This window comes from Manihot esculenta, chromosome 3 (genome assembly GCF_001659605.2).
Source record: "Manihot esculenta cultivar AM560-2 chromosome 3, M.esculenta_v8, whole genome shotgun sequence".
NCBI classification, from domain to species: domain Eukaryota; kingdom Viridiplantae; phylum Streptophyta; class Magnoliopsida; order Malpighiales; family Euphorbiaceae; genus Manihot; species Manihot esculenta.
Genome location: NC_035163.2, coordinates 3,250,919 through 3,261,995, shown reverse-complemented (window position 1 = coordinate 3,261,995; position 11,077 = coordinate 3,250,919). Strand labels below are relative to the sequence as shown.

Sequence of the window (11,077 nt, the reverse complement as noted above, 5' to 3'; positions counted from 1 at the left end):
TGGTCCTTTTTTTAAACGCCATTAATAATAATAATAATAATAACTGTTTATTTATTTACGTAAAATAATTTATATAACAATAATAATAATAATTTTTAATAAAATAATTTTTTATTATTTAATTTTGATTTAAAAATAAAATTTGTTAACAAATTTTTATATAAAGTTATTAATAAAGATATTAAAATATCAAAAATAATATTCGTTTCTAAAAAAATTATATTTTTAAAATAATTTTTTATGAAAAATTTTTTTTAATTAAATTTTTTAAACATCTTAAATATAAAAAATATATTTTTCTAAATAATATTGTCTGTTTACTTTTGGTAATTCACATTTCGCTTTCATATGAAAGTGATGGATATTTTTCTTGCATCTTTTCCCTCTCAATAGTGGTTTTTCAAAAGCTTTCTTAAATTGTTTAATATTTAGGATAATTTACAATGTAGTACCTGAATTTTTAATTTGTTAATAAAATAGTATTTTTATTAAATTTAAAATTAATCAGTTGTAAATTGATAAAATTAATTCAAATTAAAGAGATTATATTATTAAAATATTTAAATTATAAGAATTAAATTGTTATAAATTATTAAATTATTAAAAATTTTAATAAAATTATTATTTTATTAATAAAATAAAATTTTAAAAATTAAAGTATTTATTATTAAAATAGCAGAAATTAAGTTATGAGTTTTGTTAAATTTAATTGATTATATTGTAAAATTACCCTAATATTTATATCAACACCTGTCATTTGGTTATTCTAATTATTCTTTCAAACATATGAACAACTAATTTGTATAAATATCCCAAAAACCTCAAGCTATTGTCATGTCAAGGGCAAGTCAGAGAGAAAAGCACTGTTTGGTAAGTGAGAAAATTTGCAGGGCCCTTGAGGGGACACTCCGAAAAATTGGTCATTTGAAATCATAGTAAAGTTAGAGAAACAGGAATCCCATTTGGCATTTGGAGAGAGATATGATTTGAATAGTAGCGCTTATACTGTTCATGTCCCTTACACTCACCCATACCAAAAGTCCCATGGCCCCACTAGACTTTGGAATGGGAAACACATAAAAAAAGGAAAAATTAAATATTTTTATATTTTATATTTTAAAGATTTTTTTAAAAAAAGAAAAATTAAAGATCATGTTATATTTTTATATTTTAAAAATTTTTATTTAAAAAGTGATGCTTGCCTAATAAGCACCAAAGGGAGTTATAATTTTTTTTATCAAAAAATACGATGCGGTAATAAGAATTTGATAAAATAGAACGTGGATATGTTGTAATAAAAATTAATAAATTAATATGCGGTTAAATCGATGTTTTATTAAAATTTTTTTATAAAATATTTTTTTTCTTTTAAATGGAATAAAATTTTATGAAAAATTATCGTTAATTACTGATAAATATTTAGTCAGTTTAATTTAAAATTAAATTAAATTAAATAAATTAAAAATTAAAATTTTAATATTTATAAAAATTAAATTAAATTAATTTTAATAAAAAATTAAATCAGAATTAATTTAATTCGATTTAATTTGATGAATTTAAATTATTAATAAATTTTTTAAAATTTAATTATAATATTTTAATATTTTATAATCTCTATATTATTAAAAATAATATATTATTATCATTAATTGGTTTGATTTAATTTTTTTAATTTTTTTAATTAAAATTGAACTAAATTGAAATAATTAAAATTTTTTAAATTAAAAATCAAATAGAATCGAATCAAAATAAATAAAAAATCAAATTAAAATTTTAAATTAATTCAGTTCAATCAAATTTTTTTATTTAAATTGAATACTGCTCACAACTTCTATTAGCGAATATATACAACAAATTCTCTTTATATTTATAATTATAATTTTTTATCCACTAATCGATAGTATAAAAACTAAAAAATTAATTAATAAATTTCTTTGTCATATATAGTAATTAAATAGTAATTTTTTAAAATTAAATAATAAAAAAATTAAAGTAAGAAATATAAAAAAAATTCCAATTTAATTTTAATTTTTTTAAATAGAGTATAAATCTAATATGTGCATTTATATTGCTTGGAAGTATCGGGTTTGATTGAAAATTCAGTGGGGCTTAGTTTTTATATTTTCTTAGAAGAAAAAATTGAGTAAAAGGGACAGGCTGAGGATTCATAGCCACTGCCCACAAAGAGAAGTGTCCTCTAAGTCTCCCAATAGCTAGCTTCCAGTCCACAGCCATACTATGATCAATTTTAAATATTCATGTGAAATAATCAATAATCCATTTATTTTCTTTTATTTATTTTAAAATAATAGTATTAGTGAAGAAAAAAAATAGAATGGGTAGAATTTATTTTTATTAATTTAAATATTCATGTAAAAAATCTAAATTGTAATTTTATTTGTAATATTATCAGGGAAAAGGTTAAGTTTACACTATTTTTAGATTTTTTTTTTTCTTTCAAGAAAATAAAATTTTAAAATATGTGTAAATATGGTTTAAGAAGTCTGTACGTATGACTATATATTTTTTTAAATAAAAATAAAAAATTAAAGAAGTAGAATTTGAGATTTCTCATATTTACATAAGACGTGAGTCACGTGTCGTATAGCTATAATTATTAATTTAAAAAATAAATAGTATAAATTGACATAATTTATATTTATAATTTTAATTTAATGATAAATATATTTAAATAAATATGAACATTTTCATGTTCTATCTCTAATTTTTAATTCTCATTTAAAAAAAAAAAATTTGACATGATTTAGCCCCAAGAGTAAAGCTTTGAAGCAAGTTAAAAGGTTACGAGTCATTCATAATTCCAATGTCTTTAGGCATAAAATATGACCATTAAATGATTGTGTCAAAAGTAAAAAATTAAAGTATCTGAAAAAAAAAAACTCATAATTTTTTTTAATTATTTTAAAATTATTTTTTTAAAAAACTGATTATTATAATTTTTTTTATTTTTAAAAACCTTTTTAAAATTTTTTTAATATATATAAAAAAATTAAATAAAAATTATAAAAAGAGTATTTAATATTTAATATCTGATATAAAATTAATAAGACAGTTAAGAAATGCATCAATTATTTAACCATGGTTGGCTCATATCGCTGTATAGGGATCCAGCTTATCAACGCTTTGACAACGAAAGGTGGCGCAATCGAATTATGTCCAAACTCATTAGTAATTACCGTGTTTTTTTTCACGGAAAATGAAAAAATAAAATAAAAAATTAATTAATTAATTTTTTTTTCAATTTAAAAAATTTATTAACAAAAATAGTTAAATTTTTTTTCTGAACTGTATTTCATAAAAAACATTAAATTTTACTTTTTAATTTAAATTTATTCTTTCAATTATTAGTAAAATGTTATATAAAATTATAAGTTATTATGATTTTATGTCATAATTATTAATAAGAGTATAGTTCATATTCTAAACTTATGATAAGTGATGATTTTATTTAACATTATAATGATAATTTATAAAAAAAAAATTAAATAAAAAATAAAATTTAATATTTTGAGTAAATTTAATCTTTTAGTAAAGATTTATTAATATTATTATATATAAATTTATTAATATTTTTTATTTTTTAAATTATAAAATTTTTGCAATATTTTTTATGAAAAATATTTATTACAGCAAATATTTTTTTATATAAATTATTTTTCAGATGCAAAAGGATCCGTATTAATTATTTTTTTTATATAAATATTGAGGGTAAAATATATGTTTTGGCTAATAGTTTTAATATTATTAAGTCATTAAAATTTTATTGGATAAATAGCGTATATCGATCGAAAAAGTAAACATTTACATTTTTTATTTCTGTTTAAATTTTAAATAAACTGATTTAAGGATTAATTTTTATGTAATTTTAGTTAATTTTTAAAAATAAATATAAAAATTCAAATCGCAGATCACATATAATATTATTATTTTAAATATATTAATTTTATATATAAAAGTAATATTTACTTGAATTATAATTAATTAATCAATATTAAATATGCCGTTCACATTCCACTATTGATAAATTTTATTTTATAACAATAATTATAAATATTTTATAATAAATATCTCATTTAATCAAACTAAACATCATTTATAAAGTTAGATTTTAATAAACTCAATACACATAAAGCCTTTAATCAAGTTTATTATTCGCAAAATCTTTCTAATAGCAGCATATATATATATAAAAATACAAAATACATATAAAATAATAGTAAATATAAAATAATAAAAAATAATACGTCTAAATTGATTATTATTAATATTCAATTTAACTTTAAAATGATTAATTAATAAAAAAAATAACGTTTTATTCTAATGAAAAATTGAATCATTTAATTTTAAAAATCTTATTAATGTCACTAAATTTTTTATAAATAAATATTTTTAATTTTATTTTTATAAAGCATTTTGAATGATGTATATATTTTTAGGATAGTAAAAGCTTTTTCTTTTCTTAGTTTTTATTTAGTGAGAGTTTTTTTCCTTCTACTTTTTATTGCTTTGGAGTCACAAAGATTTTTTATTTTGAATATATAAGAAAAATAAAGATGATAATAAAGTTTATTAATCAACTTATAAAAAAAATATAAAATAATCGTTAAAATAAATTATCAACCGTTTATCGATTATTCTATCAACGAGATGTATTCGTATTTAAAGAATAATGGCTATTACTGTAATTGGTTTATGAAGTATAGGCTATAAGATTACGACTACATAGATACGGCCGTAATGGTAATCTCAGCAAAAGTTAATGCTATTTTTAGTAGCTAACCTATTTGTGATGCTGTTATGGACAGATCAATTCAAGTTTCAGGTTCAGAGTTGATGGCAAATGTCTGGCTGTGGCTGGTGGCTTTTGATTGTGTAGAAGAGAATTTGCTAGTGGATGGCTTCATCAAATTGCATAGCATCCATTAGCATCCTATTCAAAAATTTTTGAGATAAAAGGAAATAAATGGAATAGATTTTCACAATTAGCCAAAGACAGGTATTTTTGGCCACATTGGCAAGAGTCATTGAAGAAACAAACATGTCTTATTCAATTGCAATCCCATCTTGGTTTTGAATAATCACAATGTTTTGAATAATCACAATCCAATCATCATGTCAGGGGGCAACTTCTGAGTCACTGCCCCACACAGAATCCTCTAGATGCAAGCATATAATTAACTACTATGTTCCTTTGAAGTTACAATAGAGGTATGGAGACTCGGCCATAATGATAATCAATGATGTTCTAATTATTTTTTCGTTTAATTGAGATTAATATCTCCGATATTTAAATTAATATCAAAACTCAAATAAAAACTCTAAAAATGTGATTAAAGATTATCTAATATATTTGTTTTTTATAAGTTCTGAACTGATCGACTACTAGTAGAATTAATATTTCTTTTTAAATCCATCTTGACCCTAAATTGTAGTGTTTTGATCATTTGAGAACATATGCTATTTAGGACTTTTACATGTTTGAGTTTTGGCCTAAGAGACCGAAGCTTTTTGATGTTTGGGCCTCGATAACGTAAGGCTGAAACCTTCGAGTAATTGGTTTTGGCTTTGGAGTCGAAACCTTGAGGTCGGCTTGGGGTTTCGGTACCCAATTTGTGGATCCAGATCATGGGGTATATTTGGTTCTTGAATTTGGTTTTCCCCAAATATTGAAATTTTCCTTGGATGGTATCAGTAATTTCGGCAAAAGTTAATGCTATTTTTAGTAGCTACCCCATTTGTGATGCTTATATGGGCAGATCAATTCAAGTTCCAGGTTCAAAGTTGATGGCAAAAGTCTGGCTATGGCTGGTAGCTAAAGTTTGAAAAATTAAGCAGTTTGATTGTGTATAAGAGAATTTGCTAGTGGATGACTTCATCAAATTGCATAGCATCCATTAATTATAATTCTTGAGCATCCTATTCAATTTTTTTTTTTTTTGAGATAAAGAGGAGATAAATGGAATAGATTTTCACAATTAGCTAAAGACAGGTGTTTTTGGGCTTTTGGCCATATATCAGTCCATTGTTTTGGCAAGGGTAATGGAAGAAACAAACATGTTTTATTCAATTGTAATCCCATCTGGTTTTAAATAATCACAATAGAACAATCTCCAATCATCATGTCAGGTGGGCAACTTCTGAGTTACTGCCCCCACAGAATCCCCTGGATGCAAGCATATAAATTAACTACTCTGTTAATTGACATTACAATAGAGGAATGAAGAATTGAAAATCCATTTAGGCAATCACATGGGCCAAGACCTTCAAGACGTAACAACTGTAGCTACTGTCAAAAGTGGCTGTGGCTGAATTCTTTCTCACTGTAGAACCAGTGGAATTTTATGTTTTTCAAGATAAAAGGGCATCAAGTCACACGTACACAAGTAAATCTATTTGATTGAACCCATAAAGATTTCCTCACATATAAACAAAGCCTCAAACATCTACGCTAAATTCTTGTTTAAGTATATGCTGATTGACAATGTTCCCTAACACAAATCCATAGGTACACCAATACACAGGGAAAGAAGTTTCAAGTTTTTGTATACGTTTATGAAGTATAGCTATATTCTTCATGCTCTTCCACCAGAACTTTCTTATCTACATTTGCATTGGCAATTTCTTCCAACTCAAAGTGTCTTGTTTTGACATTTACGTGTTTCGAGCACACTTGCAAGTGAAGTGCTGGGCTAAAATAGAATACAATAAGATACTATAACCAGCAACACGACAGAACAAGCCAACGCCTGCATCAGATTATTGCATTAAAATTTAGGTGTTAAATTCAGTAAAACATTGGACATATTTTTTGAAGTTTGGGCAGAAGGGATAGAGGAGCATTTGCTTTAACCCTTGGTGTTTGGGAAAAAAAAAAGAAGCGAATCTAATAGTCTTAGTAAAGAAACCGCTATGATTGTTTTCACTGTTGTGTGCATGGGGGAAGATAACTTACAGCAATGGCAGATGCTGCAAGGCCAGCTCGCTCCCTAGGATCTTTACGATAATAATTTCCAAAATAGAGTATTGTGGCATAGTACCACATCAATGGGAACATAAATCCTAAAAGAAAACTGCAAAAGAAGAGAGAATCATGAGAATATATGAAATAGTGAAGGAAGCAGTAGTTTGAAGAATACTCACGAAAACCATCCTACACCGCAGCCAAAGCATGGAAGGGGTTTGTCATAAATCCCAGCTTGGAAGTCTTCAGGATCTCTAAGAAGGGTGTACTTTCCCTTTTCACGGTCTGCAGCATCTGAACCTTGCCCTACATTATGACACTGTCTTCAGCAGTTTGGATAAAACACTACACACTGTGAAATTTATTTATCTAACAGAATAGTAGTTTGAATGATGGACAAAATATGTTCCACCAAATGGAGTAAGGTAATCTAACAATATATAAACAGTGAGTATATGTCATTGTAACAGTAATCAGTCACATTTACGAACAATAAATCAGTATCTCTCAAGGTAAAAAAAGAAGGGTAAACAGGTTTCAGACACTGATGAAGTTTAAAGTGAAAAGAAAATGACAGTTTCTAGTAAATTACACATTGAGAATATGTGCTGGATTCCAATGATTGAAAAACAGTACAAGAAAAGAAAACTTTTCTTAAAAAAGAAAGGAAGGTAAAATTTGGAGAATATCAAAGTGTATTCATAGTCCATGCACATGGATCCCTGGAGATATGCAAAGGAAAGTATCATCTAAATTTCATCCATACAAACATGAGGAATTTTTAGTGTAAAGAGCATTGCATTATTCTGCAGTGATTCAAAGGGAGCATATTAATCTGGGGCATCAATGCATATACAATCATGAAAAAAAGGTGAGAAGAAAAGAGCTAGCCATGATCATATGTAAATGAAATTCTCAATATATGCAAGGGATATCTACATGCAGTGGCAGATGCACCTTCAAAAATGAGGGGTCAATTGACCACTATTAATTAAAAGTTCCATATATCCTCTTATAAACATTAAAATAAATTGCTTGTTTGTATGACTTGCTTAAACCTACTTGAACCTAGCAGTTACTTCTCTTGTCTCACTCAGGGATGGGGGGAGAAACCTTTTCTAGGTTCGCCACTGTCCATTTGAACACATAAGCAGGTTAATATCTAGATAGGATTATTACCTCTAGATACTGAATGGTGTCGAGCAGATGGCCTGAGAAGATCAATATGCTTATCAGAGGCAGATTTCACCATCTCAAGGCCATTCCTTAAACACTCTTTCTCCTCAATAGCAACACCTGCAGCACCAAGAAGTTTATGTTAAAAAAAAAACTTAAATTTGACAATGTCAACCAATTTGCTTTATAACATTCTGCCAGAATTAATCACTGAAGAAATAGGGTAAAAGAGGATCTATAGATATTGTTGAGCCAGGATTCCCACAAATTCCTGTCTCCTAGCGCATGGACAAATCAAGAGAGAAAAAATTTTCCAGTCAAGAAAATAGAAGTGAAGTGCACAAAACATCATACCACTACATTGTCCTTTCTATCTCTAACTTTTAAAATTGCAACCATAATTAGATTCCTATGCATCTTGAGGTTCATACTTGCTCATAAAAAAGAAAATAAAGTTGCTGCAGGGTTCATAATGATAATGGTGATCATCATCAATTCTTAATGATCATACTTATCCTAATTCAAGAAGTGAACAAATAAATCAAGAAAAGTACAGTACTTTGCTCCATTACTGCAAGGACTGCAGACTGTACTCCTGTAACTTTTTATTGACCTCCAAAAATACCTGCTTCAGAAATTAAAGAAATTGGTTAATATTAAAATATATACCAGATATTTCAATAATAATTTCATGTATCCAGATGAAATCTGCAAAGAAAAAAGCTACTAAAAGAAAGCAATAGCATCACCATCTGTGATCTGAAGAGATAAAAGCTTAAATGCCAACAAGTAAATAGAAATAGAGAAAATGTAAAGGAGAAACTATACTTCTTTTCCTCTATATTTCATGTGACAAGATCAGGTTAACCATTTCTGTAAAACATATACATTCATATATAAACACAGAAAGCATTATAAAGGGTTTGTAGATTATAAGATAGGCTAAGGTTCTAAGGCTATTTTCAGAGGAAAGGTGCATAGCTCCTATAAACCCAGTTTCATACACACAGTAAGAGAACTTGCATGCCCCAAATTCATCATTGTACAATTTACTTTTCCTATAAGTTTTACAAGTCATGGGGTAAGAATTAGTTTATCAAGTTGAAACAGGCGCTAAATGCCTGCATACAGAGGCTTTGCAAAAGTTTTCCTCTAGCACCAGTGGCTTCAGTAGCTAGGCTAGAACTTTTAGCATTTTCCTAATTTCCCTTCAAATTATTTAACAAAAATCCTTTCCCAGGTCTCAATATATGCATACATATATAAGCCTACATGTGAAATTCTCAAATTGGAGTACTAAAATTCCATTGAAATGATAAGTTTTCGCAGCATATTGCAAAGAAGCTGGCCAAAAATCTATTCAACTCAATGGCAGTAATACTCAACAAAATTTCAAGATAAACACATATGATCCAACCCACAAAATTCCATCAATCACTAGGCCTAAAAACAACTTCAACCACCAATGGCAAACCAGAAAAATCTAAAAAAAAGTATCCACACAATAAAACCATACATACCCACAATACAAATAACTGTCTACTTATATCTAAACATTAAAAAAAAAAAAAAAAAAAAAATCGAAATGAAAACACAAGAAAAGGAAAGAAAAGAAAAGAAAAGAAAAGAAAGGAAAAAGGGTTATTGCCTACAAGAACCAGGAACTGGAATATGAAAAGATAAGTTCTTGTATTGTCGGGTATGAATCGCTCGCTAGAGAAGCTGAGCGAAATTGACTCTTCTTGTATCTCTTCTCATCTAAGGACGAGAATCGAAGGATACTGCCAAATGGTTAAATAATCAATTTAATAGAAATAAATAATATGTAATATTGCTTAATGGAATTAGTTGAAATTATATACGAAAGAGAGGTTGGTACGTCAGAAATTAGTGAACTCTGATTGGGCGAGAATACTTAAAGACCATTATACCCCTTCTTTCCGCTGTGTGATCTACAAAGTTAACGATTTCTATTGGCCAATATAGATATTATTGTTCAAAGTCATATAATGCGTCTCATACAAGATAAGCCAAATTCTTTTTATTTATTTATTTTTCTTTTTCCTAATTACTGCCGACTCGCAGCCGGCAATTATTGAGCTGATCCTCTCCCATTACATTTATTTATACTATTAGGGTCTGGAGCTTGACCAATTAATAAAATTATTTTCAAGATTCAATACGATGTTTTTTTACTTTACCCATTGTTTGAGTTACACTTATGTTTTTTTCTAGGTAAGTTTTTTTATTTCGAACATATGAAATAAAATGAATGATAAGTTATAAAATAGTAATATTATTTTTTTATAAAATATCATGCATTTGAGTGTAAAAATGTTATATCAGTATTAATTTAAATAGAGAAAATTACTTCTTAATTCCTGAGATTTAACGTAATTAACACTTCTATCCCTCTATTTACTTGAATTATATCAGTATTAATTTAAATATTATTTTTAATCAGTAAATTTGGATTTGATTTATTTTATAAAAAAGAAAATGTAACGTGGACGTTGAAATTTATAAACAGGAAAATAAGACTCTTTTATTATATTTAAACTCTCTATATTCAATAATAAACAATAAAGAAAGTAAAAATAATAATTATAATACTCATTTAATTAATTAATATATAATACTAATTTTAGAAAATAATGGTTATAAAATAATCCTAGTACTACAGATATAAAGGGAATAAATCGATCATATTTAAATTTTTTTTAAAGAAAAATATAAATTTTATTAAATTTTAAGAATTAAAATACAATCAGTTGAGAAAAAAATCACAATCAGATCCAGAATATTATAATTAGTTCGAATAAGCGACTTACAAACAAAGTTAATAAAAATAGAAATATCTCCGAAATAAAGAGACTTACAACATTAATAGCTCGAACTAAAAGTTGAGCGATCTACGAA

The 11,077-nt window shown here is 26.1% G+C and overlaps 1 protein-coding gene across 4 annotated transcripts; it reads right to left on the bottom strand.

The window, feature by feature from the left end:
• Nucleotides 1–6,397: 6,397 nt before the first annotated feature.
• Nucleotides 6,398–9,960, bottom strand: LOC110612107. Of its 4 annotated transcripts, none has more exons than XM_021752774.2 (6): nt 9,807–9,960; nt 8,718–8,783; nt 8,162–8,278; nt 7,162–7,288; nt 6,974–7,091; nt 6,398–6,767 (listed from the first exon to the last, which is right to left on the bottom strand). In XM_021752774.2, the coding sequence occupies exons 2-6, from the start codon at nt 8,725–8,727 to the stop codon at nt 6,711–6,713; spliced, it is 429 nt and encodes a 142-aa protein (XP_021608466.1). In that variant the 5' UTR covers nt 8,728–8,783; nt 9,807–9,960; the 3' UTR covers nt 6,398–6,710. The 4 variants fall into 4 exon arrangements, with proteins under 4 accessions (XP_021608466.1, XP_021608469.1, XP_021608468.1 ...); XM_021752777.2 differs by having other exon boundaries at nt 9,811–9,958; XM_021752776.2 differs by having other exon boundaries at nt 8,718–8,786; nt 9,811–9,955.
• Nucleotides 9,961–11,077: the final 1,117 nt, after the last annotated feature.

What these genes read in the sequence shown, in the direction of transcription:
- LOC110612107 (XM_021752774.2), bottom strand. An exon ending in ACACCATTCAGTATCTAGAG is followed by an intron (nt 7,289 to 8,161) that starts GTAATAATCCTA and finishes GTCATAATGTAG; the next exon opens with GGCAAGGTTCAGATGCTGCA. An exon ending in TTGCAGCATCTGCCATTGCT is followed by an intron (nt 6,768 to 6,973) that starts GTAAGTTATCTT and finishes AATCTGATGCAG; the next exon opens with GCGTTGGCTTGTTCTGTCGT.